The following is a 17,395-nucleotide window of genomic DNA, read 5'->3' as shown; positions in this document are numbered from 1 at the left end:
TGCGCAGCCGTACACTGACACAAATGTCACGCTCGACACAGACACAAACACACACGTCCATGCACACTCACACACACTGACATGCTGCACACATACCATTCATGTCCACATTTTGTGCCCCCCATCCTTCACTCCCCCCATCTCACTCAACTAAATCAGTCAGTGTGTGTTAGAGTGTGTGTGTGTGTATATGTGTGTGTGTGTGTGTTGTCTGACAACTAGATGTGTGTGGATGTTTAGTGTGTATGACTCGGGAGTGTTAATGAGGATATGCCTATGAGTGTGTACGGCTCCTAATGAGTTGTACCCTAGTGTGTGTGTGTGTGTGTGTGAGAGAGAGAGAGAGAGAGACAGAGAGAAAACAGTGTCTCAGCTCTCGTTATGGATGCGGCGTATGCGTCTGATCAATAACATTTACAATCCCTACAGGAGATTGAGCCTGGCGGACAACCCTAACTGACCGTTACGAGAACATGATGAACTCTGGACAGAGCACACACACACACACACACACACACACACAGATACATATGGGCAGCTCCTCTGGACAGCCAATTACCGTTCCTCATAATCCACTTGCTCCACACACAGCCTCTGCCAGCCACCTGTGTATAGTCGGTGTACAACCGACAGACATCGAGATGTATTTGTGAGTGTGTTTATATGTGTGTGTGTGTGTGTGTGTGTGTGTGTGTGTGTGTGGGTTGCTGCGGATGCCAAAGTTCCCTCCAAAATCCACAAAGATACACTTTCTTAAGCACACAAGTCCCTGATCAGATAAACATTGGTAGTTTACTACATTTTGCTGCACTGGCTGCACTTGTTAGGAACTGAACCATCTATTAACGTCTCAGGATTGTATTGAGTCGTACCTGAAGGGACGAATACTGCAGAATCTGTTGAAAAGGGGGAAAAAAGACATTGATATTGTGCTTCAGAGTGTGAATTTGAATTAGGTTGGGTGTTTCCAGGGGCGGGAAAGGAGGTCCGGCAAGCAAGGAGCATGTGGCCAAACTGAGCAAACAGAGATAGCAAATTGTGACCCTGTGGTTTGGTAAAAAAAAAAAAAAAAATCATATTACAGTAGGTTTGGAAGTTGCTTTGACATTATACAAGACGGATTCCACTTCCTCACTGTGCGAGCAGCGGGGATGGACAGCATCAATTCGACATCAACATTTATGTGAGGTACAAAAGGCAGATGGTTTTAGCATCATCTGAACTCAGTACATCATCACAGCTCTGTACGGGTGATTGTATGCAGATAGCAAGAGATACACGTAGAGTAGTAGACAAAAAACAGACAGAAAAAAGGACAAAAAGGCAGAGCTGATGTTGATCTAATCACAAATTGCATAACAGTACAGTACTGATGGCCTTGGAGGGCCTTTCAACAGTTTATTAGGCACACCTAGCTAAAACTAGTGCAGTCTGATACAACAGCCCTACAATAAATAAATGAATAATAATACAACAAACCTTCATGAAGGTTATAATGTTCAGTTCTCGTTTTGTACAGAGGTGTAGATTCCACTCCATGGTCATGTTAGAGGATGGAGTAACTGTGCGTCACTGTTGAATTGTACTGGCAGGGTTATTATTTTATCCAGCTCATTTATTTCAATGAAGGAAGGCTAAGTAACAGAAACACCTCTTTATAATGCAATGCAGTTCAACTACAGCCACCAAAGTGACCTTACAGTTGACAGTTCAAACTGAGGTGGGCTTTATCGTAGCGATGTTGCATTCAAGTGCATTAGGTTTACGTAGGTGTAACTTTATTATATTCATTTAATTTTTGAGTGTGAGTTAAGTGCATTATTGAGAAAAACGTTTCAATCAAATTAACATCAAATATTAGCATGTTATCAACATGTAGTCATTACATAAGCTGTTAAACCAGAGTGAGCAGCTCGGCAGCAGGATCGGTAATCATGTTGTTTCATTCCCACCCTTGCTCCGATCACAAGTACATCATTTAACGCTTCTAAGACCGTCTCCAAAGCCCTCTAAGGTGTACAATAAAGTCTGGCCCAACCTGTTCAGATATCAGAGCACTGAGGAGCCTTGTGTATCAATTAATGATCAAAGGTGGTTCCAGGTTGAATTTGTGAGGATTAGCTGTTTTTCTCTGTTTTATGTCAATATAAAGTGAACGTCTTGGAGTTTCGAACTGTTGGTCGGACAAAACAAGAAATCTGAAGACATCTCCTCGCACCCTGGGAAGATGTGTGGCATTTCTCCCATTTTTCTGATGTTTTACAGACTCGTTTTTTCATCAGTTAACTGAAATGACGATTCAGAGAGTCGTCTGTAACAGCAGTTGTAATCGCAGCCATAAATCAAACCTTTTCCTTACACAAAAAAAAGCCCTGCTCAGTGATGTTTTGTAATTTTGTTATAACTTTGTTGAATTTCACCCTATTTTACTGCGGCGTACATTCAATAGAAAACAGGGCTGAATGTTTGCACATTACTGCAAACAGTCTCTGTCTGATTCATATATATTTGCCAGTCCCAGTCATACGTATCGTCCAACTCCAGTCTATGCTTATGATACTTAGAAACAGCAGTCCGGTTACCATGGAGCTGCATCACCGCACACATTAAATATTAGTGGTTTGCGACTACTTTTAATGTTGTAAAATGTCATTGAAGTTGCTTGAGATTACATGCAAATGCTGCTCACTCATCGAAGCCTTTATCGAAACGTTTTTTTGGGGGTTATAGAGATTTTAATTTTGCTGGTGTGGTGCTTGACATTGTGCTTGTCCTCTTCCTGCTCATCAATGTCAAGAAAAAAGCCTTAAACTCCAATAAAGATAGTGAACAGTACAGTATTTCTATTCAGATCGCTCCAGTCTACAGCGCATACAGTCAAAACATTGCGTGTGTGTGTGTGTGTGTGTGTGTGTGTGTGTGTGTGTGTGTGTGTGTGTGTGTGTGTGTGGTGCGCCGATGACAGCCATTTGTTTATAACTTTCATATAACTGCCATACAAGTCTTTCCTGTCTACACATACTAGAGTTCTGACTAGTAGACTAACCAGACTGGTTTAATATTATCCACACACACACTCACACACACACACACACACACACACACACACAGTGGAGCTCTGACACTTCTGCAGTATTAAAAGTTGCACTCACCGTCTCTTTAACAAACACTGTCAGAGCTCTGTCACTTGTACAGTACATACCAAAACTTTTAACATCACACACACCCACTCACACTCACTTTGACACCTGTACACTAAGTAGGCTGTATGGAAACTTGTTAAGCATCTCTCTCTCACACACACACACACACACACACACACACACACAGAAGATAGAGATAGAGAGAGAAAATAGAGCAAGCTGAAGCCTACAGATAAAACATTCCACTGTTACAGTGATTAGGTCTGATTATTAGAGTAGTAAATGTCATCCCACCACCAAAATTTGAAACACGGGAGCAGAACCAGAAAAATCCCTGACTGATTACTGACCCGACTGTTGATTCTTGAATTTAAAAACTGGCAAAAGACGATAAAAAAAAATCTCCACTCAAACTCCACAATGAAAACAATCAAAATAATATTGATTATGATTGATTGAGAAAGGTGACTGCTGATTTCCCCTCAGTCAAAGCTCAGTTATATACAATTATTTCAGAGTGGCAAAGCCCCCCCCGCCTTCTTGTGTGCCCGATGGGCCCTTATTTTGGATCAAATATATACGTTAATCAACACATAGAGACTTGTCTTGCACTATACACCTCACTTGCTCGCTATCTAGGTAACTTAGCTACATTAATCTTGTGAGATTTCTTTGATCCAGTGACTCTTGGTCCTTTTATCAACCAGGAAGCAAAAGAACAAGCAAGACCCCCAATAATGTGACTACATTTCAGTATGAAACACACAGGCACCGTAGCCTCAGCAGCTCTGGGTAGCTTAGCATCACTTCCTCAACTTTTGGATGTGTGTAGTCTTTCTAAATATGAATTTTCACGATATTATACTTCAACAGTGTTGTGACAAACTTTCTTGACTCGACACACATCACGTGTGTGATTCATGGCACAATTCAAACGGGATCAAAACATTATGACTATATGACTACAGTAGAGGAAAGGTCCCTCGGTGATCCACTGGAAGAGGAGGGACTTCACCTCTTTATCGTCTCACCAGCAGCTGGCGTCACTCGACATTCTGTTGCTACTGGCAACCGCTTCAATGCCTGCATTCCGCCATTTTAGATCTGTGACTTAGCAAATATTGACAGATATCTTTTATCTAATCCCTAAATGCCCATGCTGGGTTTTTATCTGTTGGTTCTCTTGTTGTTCTGGCTGCTGAACGCTGATTTTCTTTTGTTATTTATTCATTTGTGGTGACCTAGCTGGCCACTGGGCTGATACTGTTGTATCAGGGACTGTTAATTGCTCTTGGACTTACTGTTATTTATTCTACTGTTTTTATCTTTTATTCTTGTGGACTATACATGTGTTTATTGTTGTAAGCGGTCTGGGGACTTAAAGCAATAGTTTGCCATTTTGGCTTCCCTACTGTCACCACGAGATTGCAGGAAGTGACTGCTCCTGGCCAAGAGATAGCAACGCAGACAACCTCGAATAAAACCATAGCTTGTTGTTTTTACATTTCTGTTTTAAACAGACCAGATAGGATGTTCATTTGTGAGCTTGAGCTGAGATGCTGGTAGGAGGATTCCGTGCAGGTTTATTGATCTTCTCGACCAACTCTCTTTCTGCAAGAGAGGGAATAAGATTATTTTTCCAAAATGCTAGACCAACTCGGCTCTTTAAGTGGTGATATGTATGAGCGACAACGTAATTAATTTCATAGTTACTGTACTGGCATAAATTCATTCAATCAAAATCATCAAATTTGCTTTGTTCGATCCCAAACATTACACTTTCAATTGCTGTCTTCATACTTTATTGGATGTTTTGCTCACTGCTGTGCACATGCATGAGGGCAAGACGTCATGTGGAGCGATACACCAGATTCTTTATGGGCTAAATTTCTGATTGGGATGTGTAGCCATCGTTTTATTTATAAAATCTGATCTTTCTGTAGTGGCTAATGGTTTCTAAAAAAATGGGCAAAAACAAATACTGACCCTGAACTCCCCCTGTAGCAGATCCATCATGCATCATGTTTCAGTGTATTACAGCACAGTGAGCTGCAACTTGTTCAACTTGCTTAACACACACACAAACAGTCGTCTTCTTATAGTTGTGGGGACACTCATTGACGTAACGCATTCCCTAGCCCCTTACCCAAACCTTAACCATCACAACTAAATGCCTAACCCCAGCCCTTATCCTACTCCCAGCCTTACCCTAACCCCAACCCAACCCTTACCCTAACCCCAGCCCTTACCCTAACCCCAGCCCTTACCCTAACCCCAACCCAACCCTTATCCTAACCCCAACCCAACCCTTATCCTAACCCCAGCCCTTACCCTAACCCCAACCCAACCCTTATCCTAACCCCAGCCTTACCCTAACCCCGGCCCTTATCCTAACCCCAGCCCTTATCCTAACCCCAGCCTTACCCTAACCCCAACCCAACCCTTATCCTAACCCCAGCCCTTATCCTAACCCCAGCCTTACCCTAACCCCAACCCAACCCTTATCCTAATCCCAGCCCTTCACCTAGCCCCAACCCTTATCCCTACCCTAACACCAACCCATACCCCAACCCCAGCCTGCCACCCACTCATCTGCTCAGTGGCCCAGTAATACGCTAGATTTTAACCCTAATCTTAACCCAATTTTAAAGAGGGCACCTGTAAACCATTTGGGTTTTTTGAGGAGTTTCTATCACAAAAAGTTTTTTAATACACACCGTCCCCTTGAGCCAGTGCCCCTCATAACGCTCTTTACAGAGCGCTGCGTTTTAACCCAAACCTAACCCCATCCCTTACCCCAGCAGCCCTAACCCTAACTCTAACCCAAACCCTTACCCCATCCCTTACCTTTACCCCGGCCTCACCCTAACCCTTAAAACCAAGTCTTAACCCTCAAAAGGCCCTTTGAACTAGTGAGGACCGGGCTAAATGTCCTCACAACGATAGTGTAAAACCAAAATTTGTTCTCATAACATGCTGGCACACACACACACACACACACACACACACACACACACACACACACACGGAGCAGGTGGAGGAACCGTGAGTCAAGTGCAGCTTTCAGCAGGTGCCGCCCCGCGTGAGCCGGCTAGGACGAGATGAAAGACACCGCAGCACACCGACTCCCTGCCTCCCACCCCTCATACCCACCTCCTCCCCTCGAACACCCCCCCCCACACACACACACACACCCTCCCCACCTCCCCTCCGCTCGGTGAGGTAGATTTGTAGTGACAGCAGCGGGTGCATTCGCCAGTCATTCCCCATAAAAGGTTCCGTGTGATCAAAGCCCCGCTGAGGCAGGGAGGCGGCCCGCTATGTCGGCGTGTGTCTGCGTGTCTCCGGTGTCTCGCAGGGTTGAGGCGGTTTTGAAGCTTTAAAAACACAAAAACCCTCTCTGTCTCTCTACCCCGCTATTTACATTCGAGCTCCGTTTTGCCTTGGCAGTAAAACATTGGTTTTATTCCCTCCGCCTGTAGCCCGTGTGACAGGCTCGGCTGCATTAATCAACTCCTCCCGCTCAGAGTCAAGGATTTCTTAAAGTGGAAGAATTAAATCTTTAAATACATTTTAAACGGAAGTGTCTGACTGAAGTCATGTTAACAAACCCCCAACCTGTGCTCTGTGTGTGTGTGTGTGTGTGTGTGTGTGTGTGAGAGAGAGAGATGAGTGGAGCAGATTCCCCGGTGAGCTGCTGAGGGAATCGTGCACACCAAAGCAGAGAAGAGGCGATGTGTTGATACAAATTTACCCATCCGCTGTCAATTAGACAAACACTTCAGCGGGTGGAAAAGTTTGGATCATTTCCACAATATGAACATTAAATATCAGGGAGGAATCCACTGCAGCCTGAACTTTAAAGTTTTAACCTGCCATCCCATTTTTTTTTTTTTCCCTCCCCATATTCATGTTGTTTTAGATCACCAGGAAGCCCGAGCATCCCTCTTTACCTCCTCATTAACATCAGTCGTCTCGTCAGGAGCAGACAGCATTATTCACCATCAATTAAGCGCACTGGAATCCAAAGGCAGTCTGCTGCTGACACATCCTGCAACAGAGGCCTGGATGCAAATGCAAATGCATAAAGAAAGAAAGAAAATTGGGGATGCAAATGTGTTAAAGAGTAGAGGCCCCCTCTCTCCAAATTCGCTGCTGCTGCTGCTGCTGCTGCTGTTGTTGTTATCTGCAGCACAAAGCTGTCTATACATTGATCTCTTTGCTTGCAAACAGTCCCTGCTGAATTAAACATAACCCATCAACATCGCTTGAAGTTGTTGTCCATGCATCAAGGCCTTCAGTCGGCTCGGGGTGGGATGGAAGTGCGGAGAAGTGAAGAGACAACGCAATAAGCCGAGCAGCGATGTTCCGTACACTAATAATTCAGCCTGATTATCGTTCTCGAGCTTACAGGTGAATGCCCGGATCTCAGAGAAGTGATCAGACCACACAGTGAAGGAGGCACATTAGTTTGGATGTTTAAGTCTTAATGATTGAATACATTTTCCAGTCTAATTTGGATTTTTATCTTGTTTGGTTTTAGATATTTATTGTTATTGAGGAATACTGAAAGTTTTCATGGGTTTCCAAAGTGTGTTTTTTAGGAGATTTGGGCTGCAGCAAATGATTATTGACATTACCGACTAATCTGCCGATAACGTACTTGATTAATCGTTTTGCCTGTAAAATGTCGGTAAATAGTGAAAAATGCACTTCACGCTGTCGACCCACGAAGTCCCAAACACCTCCATCACAAAATATGTTCACATTTCTCAGTAGTCTTACCTACAGTTGACCTACAGAAACAGTTGAAAAGCTATTCAGTTCACTCCCATATAAGACGACAGGAAAACAACCAAATATTCACAATTTAGAGGCTGCTCCTGATAATCACTGTGCATTTACAGCTTATAGGCCATTTTTTTAAATGGAAGGCATGTCTTAGTAGGAAAAGCGCAGATGTAAATAATCAAATTAATGATTGAATTCCATTGAACTGCTTCAGTTTCAGGGTCCTGGTGGCTCACAGTGTGGAGACACTCAAATAGAACAGAGCCTTTTGTTAATGTTATCGGTAACGCCTGTGGCTTCTCCTACTATGACAGGGGCAGAAGAGAATAACAAAGCCGGACACGAGTGCCAGTGTGGTTATCATCACACCATTTAATTCCAACAGTTTGTAAGAAAAAAAACATATTACAGCGTATATAAACATTAGGATCACGCTCCTCTCTTAAATTTAGCTATGTTACATTCGGCCTAGCGACGACGCTGATGAGGCGCTCCTCAAAGTCCACAAAATCAAAGCCAACGTTCCTCGACGACATTCTGCTATAATTTAACAAGCCTCTAAGCAAAGTGGAATTTACTCAAGATTCCTGTAAGACACTCACATACTGAACGCGACTCCTCTCTGATCAAGGCAAAGTGGTGCTACTATGTACACTGTTGTCTGGATGTTAGAGTGCTTGTAGTCGTCGTGATGAACCCGTCGGTCGGTTACAGGTGTCGTTTTACTTTACTGGGGGTAGGCCTCGATCACCATGGCATGACCCTGGAGAACGACAGGAATACAAGCTAGTCAGGAAAAACTAACAGAATGGAAAGCTTGTTTTGATCAGTTAGCTGGTCTGAACAAGGAGTTATTTTGTGCTGTCAAACGTCTCTTTTAAAGAACATCTGAATTGCCCAGAAATATGTGGAATCTGGAGGATTGCATTTCTCAAAGTGTTGAGATGTGAGCCAGCGGTGCCAAGCTGCTCAACACTTTAAAGAATAACTAAACTTAAAGAGTAAAAGGTCCAGTCAGTCACTCACAGCTTGTGACGTGTGTAGTCGCCATTTATTACCTGTCCTCCTGCAGCACAGGCCGCCACCAGTCCGTACTGTCCTCCCTCCTTCTGCAGCCGGTGTGCCACTGTGGTCACCAGCCTGCAGCCTGTGGCACCGAACGGGTGACCCAGAGACAGAGAGCCTCCCCACAGGTTGAACTTCTCCATGGGAGGAGTGCCCACCTACACACACACACAATAGACATTTGGTCAGGACTGGTATATAGAGGAGTGTAAAATCAGAATTCACTGACACTGACAGTCAGGGCATAGACAGAACGCACTAACATGATTTCCCTAAAAACGTATCATGACGCATCTTGGCCGAGACATCCTCTGTGCACAACATTCATTAGTTGCCGTGTGCTGCAAACATCCAGATGTGCTGTATGGATCATCAGCTTTTTTTTTTTACCTTCGATTTCCTGCCCATGTACGTCTGGCCGAACCAGTCTGAGTCCATAGCCTTCAGATTTGCCATTATCTGGCCCTGGAAAACACACACAAATATATCCACAGAGTTACCATAGATACCAGACAGAAAACATATTGATTTCTACTGACTCAGAAGTGCAGGATATGAAGCAGACCAGTCAGATGTTCCTACTGCAACATCGATGACCATGAACAACACAGGCCTCAATTGGATTAAGGCAGAAATTGAGATATTCCAGTTAAATCATTAAAGAAATGCACATCTGTAACTTGAAATATCTTGGAGATTGACAGGATATTAATAGATCAATGCGCATATTCACCCACTGCACTATACAAGCTCAGGTAGTTTTTACCCCCCACCACCACCACTTGTGTTGTGATAGCTTACTGCGAATGCCTCGTGGAACTCAAAGACGTCAATGTCACTCATGGTCAAGCCAGCCCGTTCCAGGACCTTTGGTGTGCTGTACGTTGGCCTGGAAGAGTTCAAACAAGTGTCAAACAGAAAATAGGCAAAATGAGGAAAAGCACTGACAGGTGACGTTTTTAGTGGGACTCACCCCAAAAGCAGCTGATCTTTGGGGTCCTGGGACACGTAGACAAAGTCTCTGCCAGAATGAAAATAATATATGATCAGCACATCTGAAATAGCATCGCTGGGGAAAACTGGGACTGCGCTACCAAACGGGGAGGGTGCAGGTACCTGAGGTAGGCTTTGGGCTTGTAGCCCATAGCCAAAGCCTTCTCTTCAGACATGATCAGAACAGCAGAGGCACCGTCAGTCTGAGGACACACAAACAGGCAGTTAGAGCTACTGTTATTATGAAGCGCAAATAAGATCATTTAAAAAAAAAAAGCCAAAGTTGCTGCCTGAAGTGAAAAGAATTTGCATCTTCAACCAAATCTTAACAGTGTTGCTTTGGCTAAATTGTGGCGTGAGATGTGCGTATCTTTGTGCGTTTGGTTTACACACAGAGAAAGGAAAGACGAATTAAGAACTCAGAGTGCTGCAGGGCCTGGTGTGTGTGTGTGTGTGTGTGTGTGTGTGAGCTTACCAGGAAGGAGGAGTTAGCGGCGGTGACTGTGCCGTGAGGTTTGACGAAGGCTGGCTTCAGTTTGCCCATTTGCTCCATGGAAGATGGGCGGATGCCGTTGTCCTTGGAAACGATATCACGACCTAAAGACAGAGACGTGCGGCCACCATGTAAACATAAAGAACTCAACACTAAATGGTGTTTTCCTATGAGGCAATACTTTACACTTGACCGTACTGCCTGTGTGTTGCACTTGTTTCAAATCAAAATGGGTGTGCTGCACTGTGCGGGTATTGTAATTAGCCGCTGGTGGTAAAACGACCACATCATATTTACCGGATGTGTCCGAATGAATTACCAACTATGCATCAAAATAATGAAAAACATGGCAGCAGTAAATATGATGAAACTGCCTACAACCCCATGCAGCTCTGATGCAACAACCTTTGGAGTCAGTCAGTTATAATGTATTCTGGAAATATAAATGCAACATGAGTCAAGTTCATTTTCTTTCTTCTGCCTTTTGTATTCTGTGTGAACCTTTAACTGGTAGAATTTGCCGTAGTCCCTGCATCCAGGTACTAAGTACATCATACTAAGTACACAACCATTCGTAGAATTTCTAAAAACAAACACAACCTATGCAGCCATCCACAAGCCTTTATTCTAGGATGCTGTGTATCTCGGTTTAAAGAGCGAGGCGGTGTTTACCCGGCACTTTGAAGGAGATGACGTCCTGCAGCAGACCGGCGTCCTGGGCCTTCTTGGCAAGACCGTGTGACCGCAGAGCAAACTCATCCTGCTCCACTCTGGAGACGCCGAAGGCGGCGGCCAGCCGATCAGCGCTGTGGCCCATCGTCTCCGCTGTGGAGAACTCAGCCACAGCAGGAAGCTACACAGACAATAAAAGGTTACAGGAGGAAGCGTTGCGCCGTATTTCAAGGATCCAAGAGGAGAATCAAAGGTAACAAAGAGAAAGTGAGTGTATACTTCTGGGGAGAGGTGTGCCATCCGGATGCTGCCGATCAGACTGAGCCTCTGGCCAAGCGTCTTCGCCTTGTTGAGGGACAGCATGGTCTTCCTCATCTTACGGCTGTGACGGATGGGAACATCGGACATGAACTCGACGCCTCCCGCCACAACAGCGTCACACTGGCCTGCAGCAATCATACCAACAGCTGGAGAGGAGGAGGAGGGAGAGAGAGGCAAACAACAGTCAAACAAAGAGGGGGACAACCGCAAAAACTAATTTGGAAATCTTAAAAAGGACAAAAATGACATATGTACATCCCAGTTTTTTGCCTTGGCGTTCTTTATGTATGTGCCTTACAGTAATGACAAGAAGACACATCTGATCTCAGTCTCCTGCTGTGATCCCGCTTCATTATCTCCCCTTCATTGTCAGAAGACATCTATATAGAGTTTTTATGGTTGCCCAGATGATATGTATTTGTATTACTTCTAATGAATTCTTACAGCCCAACAGTAACATCAAACAATGTCACTGCAGCTACAACATGGGACAACGTGGCTCCTCCAAGAGTAAATACGTGATAATATTATGTACAGTGATAATTATCACCCAGTCCATCATTTACAGTACGCGTCTGCTCAAGAAGATCGGAGCCACTTGTGAAAACTTTATTTGATTCATGACTTCATTCTTCGGATTCTGAAAATGAAAGTCAAAACTCAAACACGTTTTTCACACGTGGCCCTGATCCTCTTCCGAACATGTCCAGTGGAAGAGGATCTCTGTGTTCCCTGACATACCCGAGGTCATTGCCTGGTTGGAGGAGATGCAGGCCATGGTGACGGTGTGAGCTGGGATCTTGTCAGAGAAGCCTGCGCCCAGGGCAGCCTGAGAGAACGGTAGGAGAAAAAGAATGAAGGCGATGCGCAACAGAGCAGAAACTCAACAACGGCCCTTTGGTTAATATCATGTCTCGGGGTGCAGTTCTAATGCCGAGGATCAAGGCATAGAGAGAGTACATGAAACATATGTGCGGCACCTGAAGCTCCTGTGACCATTGTGTGGGTGTATGTGGATGTGTGATTGTACCTCTCTTGCTACGTTGCTGGTTTTAACCTCCTGAATGACTGTTCCATAGATGATGTAGTCCACAGCATCTTTGGGGAGACCCGTCCTTTTCAGCAGGCCCCTATGGAAACCCACGGGGAAATTTTAAAATCACTGTTGCACTTTCCTGCCATACATTACGATTCTGAGAATTTGGCAAAGAGGCTCGTGACAATAGAGAGTGCAGGTAGACAGAAAAAGCATCCTGAGTGAATTCATTACATGGGGACAAACGTAAACTCTTGTTTTTAAGGGAAAAAAAACCCTCTCAGCCCCCTCACAGAGCACTGCTCCAATGCTCCTCTCTCTCTCCTGCTGTCTGGACTGACGTGTTCCAGATGTTTAATAACTAGATATTCCATCTGATGGTCACCCATAATTCATAGAACCATGGTTATATATGCAGCTCTATCACGTATCCTGCGTCATGGTGGTTTTTAAACAGGTTTTGGGGGGTTTAGATGACAAAATTGCTGAATTTTCTCAGAGAAAAAGGAAAATCACCTCTTTTGCTATGTATACCATGGATTAGGATTAATTAATACAGTAATAAAGTGAGTGCAAGTGTAATTTACTAACTCAAAAATGCTTAAGTTACTCGTTAATGCCACTGGTGCTTGATAGCAAGTATTGGACTGTGGACTATGCTTTCAATGTCTGCAGGCTTTAACTAGATGCATGGTGTTAGGATAAAGTCTGATGATGGACTTGCTAGTGTTAAGCTACTGTTAACACGAACAACACAAGGACACACTTACTGCAGTGCTGCTCTGGCCAGGTCGTGGGGCATCAGGTCAGCGTATCTGCAAAGACAAGCCAGACAGGTTTTGCCTTCAAGTCAACACTGTCTCTCTACAATGAGCTCAGCCGTGAGAAAGAAGCAGAGACGTACGTGGTTCCAGACAACAGGAAAGGGGTTCGCACTCCTTCCACCAGCACCATGTTCTTCACACCAGGCCGAGCCAGTGTCTTTTTGCTCTTTGTCTGAACTGAAAGAAAACATGGAAGACATGCAGAGAGGTTGATAGACGGTTGTGAGCAGTCTGTTAAGGTAAAAAAAAAAATTATGAATATATCACAATCTTCAGATCTCCACGATAGTATAATCTGCATTTTAGTGTGAAAGTGAAGTAATTGATGACTTACCCTGAGCCTGAAGCTGGGCTGTCGTACTGAGAGAGCGTGCGCCTGAGACACAAAGAAAAATATTCCTCCTCAATTGAACAATTTAAAATACTTTAATTGGCTCAAGCATCTCGAGTGTTTAACAGCATATGCTACACAACTATAAAACAGTGACACCAAAACAAAAAAGGTCTGGAGGAATGTTTTTCACATTGCTTTGACATATATTGGAATGTGTTCAACTCTAAAACAAATAAGAATGTTGAAATCTTACCGAATCGCATCGCCCAGGAAGGGCTGACTGAGCAGCCGCGCATCGTGTTCAGCAACATGGAGGCCATTGTGTTCTGAAGAGACAGAAACTGTAATTGTTACTGCAAAGTTATAACCAGAAACACTTCATGGGATAACATTACCATGGCTTTTTTTTTCTTTTTTTTTTTTAAATACTTTGTTTTACCAATGTTTTATCAAGCAGAAAAAATAATTCAGATTTCCATATAAATTGGACTGCAGCTATCAGCTATTGCAATAAATACAGTAAGTAGAAAACCCCATTCATATCAGTGAGGCCAAATAACAGAAAGACTGCTCTGTATAATGTAATACAATTCAGCAGCAACACAAAATGCATCCACTGGTTTTAGCTGGGTGTACCTGACAGCACAAATAAATTCACTTTGTCTGAATTCACAATGGCATTCTTAAAGTATTGTATATATATTGCTGAATAACCAATGGGGACTATATGTATTAGCACTCTTATCACATGATGGTGCAGCCAGGAGAGTGAAATAACCACACTACATAGCCTCTCAGGTAATATTTGTCTGAATTTGTCTTGTAATCAGGTGCATAACAAACTCAGCATGAGCAAATGAGTAAGTAAAAAGCAAGTACTGCAAAGTCTAGTAACATTAATAGAAAAGTTACGATAAAAAGTATGTAAAATATTTAAAGAAAATGTTAAATGTCAGTTTGAGCAGGAATGTACAAAATATTAACCGTGGAATGTGCAAATGTTAACAGGAGGAAGTATAAAGAATATGTGCAGTGTGCAGGCATAATGATCCAAACAATGTGCTTTCATATAACGCACTGACACAGAAGTGGAGGCTTATTAAACTGTGGCAGTGCCATAGTACCTTCTTATCGGTACAAACACACACCTCTACTGATTATAAACCTACAGAAAATGCATCATGAGGCTCTACTCTATTCCATAATTTCCCCATTTTAAATATCAGTGGGTCTTTTAACTGTGTACATACGTGTGTGTGATTATGTACATACACTCAGCTAATGCCGTTTAATACAACAGCTCTGCATTAAACCTCCCTCCATGAGGATCATAGTGTTCGTAATGTGTTTGTAGTTTGTAGTGCTATACTGGCAGGGGTTTCTATTATTTTGTCCACCCCATTTGTTAGACCTCACTGACATTTACATCAGTGAGGGAAGGCTACAGGACAGAAAGATCTCTCTGTATCAAGCAACACAGTTCAAAGTGCCACAAACTACATTATAGCCACAGCATTGAATAGAAACCTCTTACACAGCTTAAACACAAACTGAACATTAGAAGCTGCATATAATGTTTATTGCAGGGCTGTATTTATTCATAAACACACACAGATCTATCAAAATATAATATGTCCTATGCTATGTTTTAATTGAGGTCACCCAGCCCAGCCCAGCCCCCCCCCTCCTCCGCCATGGCTTTGACCCTTCACCTAGATTCCTGTCATGGAGAATGACAGAGACAGAAATACTGAATCACGGGACTCAAGCAGGGTCAAAACTGTTAACAGATCGACCACGTATTTATTTCCTTAAAGTAACGTTGACGCCAATAAAAAGAAAAACATTCCTGAAACAATATACACAGCAAAACGATGAAGGTGTGAGCTAGCAAGCTAATAAAGCTAAGTGAGGTAGCTACTTGTTAGCTAAAGTTTCCCTCCGTGTCGTCATTTATTCGAGTATGTTTGGGATGAAGAGGCACATTAGCAGAGTTCATCCCACGTCTTCTCTCTTTCGAGTGTCATTATAAATAACGGCCAGTGACTTAAGGCTTACCTGTGCCTGTGTGTACTGTTAGCCAACACCGCTTCCCTGTCAGACTCACTCAGCAGCAGCGCTGCAGGACCCAGCAATGAAAATGTAAGCTGACCGAAATAATGCCTGAATAAAACACACAGGCCACCAATGAACAGCAACTTGCCTGTTGGTGTTTCAGATCAATTTTGATTATGAATCATACTATCGCCATCGCAAGAGTGTTTCTTTTCTCAAATCAAGGATAACAATAAAATATTTCAGCATGTTTTGAGGTCCTTATCTTGTTTGTCACTCCTCACTCTTGCGCCCCCAGTGGTCAGAATAGGTTTTGCGTACGCGGCGTTTTCTACATTTTTTAAAAATTTCTCTACATGTGTTCACTTCTCCAAAACTCTTCACACAATCAGAGCACAATCACAGCAAAAGTCCATGTCTCACATTTCCTTGCTTTAACACAAAACACATTCAATGACTCCATCTCTCAAGTGTCATGAACACTTTTTTTCAAATTCATCCTCCACTACCACTGTTGTCACTATTGTAAAATTTAAAAGAAGATTTGAAAACAATAAATATGAATAAACTCCTAATCAGGACACTGAGAGCCTGCTTTTTCTACATACATTTGTGCTAGGTGTGAGGCAGAATCCAAAGGTTTTCTATTGTATAGCATAATGTGGCATTTCACAGTTCTCTTCAGGTCACAGAGTGATTTGCAATCCATCCAAGGATGGTGGCACTTTGCCTGGTTCCTTACTCAGCCCCATTTTCCCTACGAGGGGCAAAGGTTTCTGAACACCAGCCACATAATCTGAGGTCCCTCTAGGATATCATGAATGCTGAATGTCTGAACATTTGACAGGGATGGATGGATTAAGCATCAGAAATATTCTTTCCTGAGTAAGTTGCAAGAAAGGACATAAGACGTGATGATGTGGATGAGAAAATGTGGCCAAATACAGAGGACTTGACTGAGGAGCACTGTTGTGTTTCTGCACCTGTAGCTCTCCTATACAACTATGACGTGTGTAGTTTTGTATTGCATAAGTGATTCATTTTGCACACTTGGGTTTATTCTCTGCAAAAAAGGCCAAAATATATCCTGCTGGAGCATAATGCAATATTTGTGATCCACCTCTGAGCTAAAGCTATGAGCTAAAGGTAACATCAACATTTGTGACGGCTGTTTTCGTTGTGTTTTTATGATTGTGGCATTTATTTTTTGTCAGGCTGAAAATCTAAGAGAGGCTGCCAGTCAGGAGTTGTGTACAGAAAGAAAGAGGGACCCAATGGAGGTGGTGGCAGCCTCCAGTAACGTCAGTCAGGCGACACGTTCACGTGTTGTGTGGGGAGTGGCTTTGGAGGAAAGCCTGATGGGAGGGGTGGGATATTTACATATGGACACTTTAAAAGTTGAGCTGCACCTGCTAGTTTCTCCACTGTTGCACACTCTGCCTTTAAAATGTAGAATTGGTATTTGATGGAACAAAATATGGTTTTGAGCAGATAATTAACTAGTTGGCTAATAAAACAATTTGTATAAAAGTATCTTACGTACTGGTAAATGCTTGTTACCCATCGTACAAAAAACTTTAAATGAAATGTGGAGCTGAGCTGCGTGGTTTTTAAGAACTCTGTGAAGAGTGTTTGCAAGTCTTCTTCTCTGCATTTTTGTGCACACTA

At 43.2% G+C, this 17,395-nt stretch overlaps 1 protein-coding gene across 2 annotated transcripts; it reads right to left on the bottom strand.

The window, feature by feature from the left end:
• Positions 1 to 8,286: 8,286 nt before the first annotated feature.
• hadhb (hydroxyacyl-CoA dehydrogenase trifunctional multienzyme complex subunit beta) lies at positions 8,287 to 15,812 on the bottom strand. Of its 2 annotated transcripts, none has more exons than XM_070849647.1 (16): positions 15,731 to 15,812; positions 13,926 to 13,998; positions 13,673 to 13,714; positions 13,419 to 13,515; positions 13,285 to 13,329; positions 12,509 to 12,608; positions 12,220 to 12,307; positions 11,437 to 11,624; positions 11,158 to 11,338; positions 10,468 to 10,589; positions 10,116 to 10,195; positions 9,973 to 10,020; positions 9,801 to 9,888; positions 9,390 to 9,464; positions 8,993 to 9,157; positions 8,287 to 8,697 (listed from the first exon to the last, which is right to left on the bottom strand). In XM_070849647.1, exons 2-16 carry the CDS (start codon positions 13,990 to 13,992, stop codon positions 8,662 to 8,664), a joined length of 1,422 nt encoding a protein of 473 aa, XP_070705748.1. In that variant the 5' UTR covers positions 13,993 to 13,998; positions 15,731 to 15,812; the 3' UTR covers positions 8,287 to 8,661. The 2 variants fall into 2 exon arrangements, with proteins under 2 accessions (XP_070705748.1, XP_070705749.1); XM_070849648.1 differs by having other exon boundaries at positions 13,926 to 14,013; positions 15,731 to 15,785.
• Positions 15,813 to 17,395: the final 1,583 nt, after the last annotated feature.

This window comes from Pempheris klunzingeri, chromosome 18 (genome assembly GCF_042242105.1).
Source record: "Pempheris klunzingeri isolate RE-2024b chromosome 18, fPemKlu1.hap1, whole genome shotgun sequence".
NCBI lineage: Eukaryota > Metazoa > Chordata > Actinopteri > Acropomatiformes > Pempheridae > Pempheris > Pempheris klunzingeri.
Note: the sequence above shows the minus strand (reverse complement) of the source record. Positions and strands in the feature narration are given on the sequence as shown.

What these genes read in the sequence shown, in the direction of transcription:
- hadhb (XM_070849647.1), bottom strand. Translation starts at nt 13,992, where the DNA reads ATGGCCTCCATGTTGCTGAACACGATGCGCGGCTGCTCAGTCAGCCCT. An exon ending in AGCCCAGCTTCAGGCTCAGG is followed by an intron (nt 13,516 to 13,672) that starts GTAAGTCATCAA and finishes GTTTTCTTTCAG; the next exon opens with TTCAGACAAAGAGCAAAAAG. An exon ending in TTCCTGTTGTCTGGAACCAC is followed by an intron (nt 13,330 to 13,418) that starts GTACGTCTCTGC and finishes TTGTCTTTGCAG; the next exon opens with ATACGCTGACCTGATGCCCC.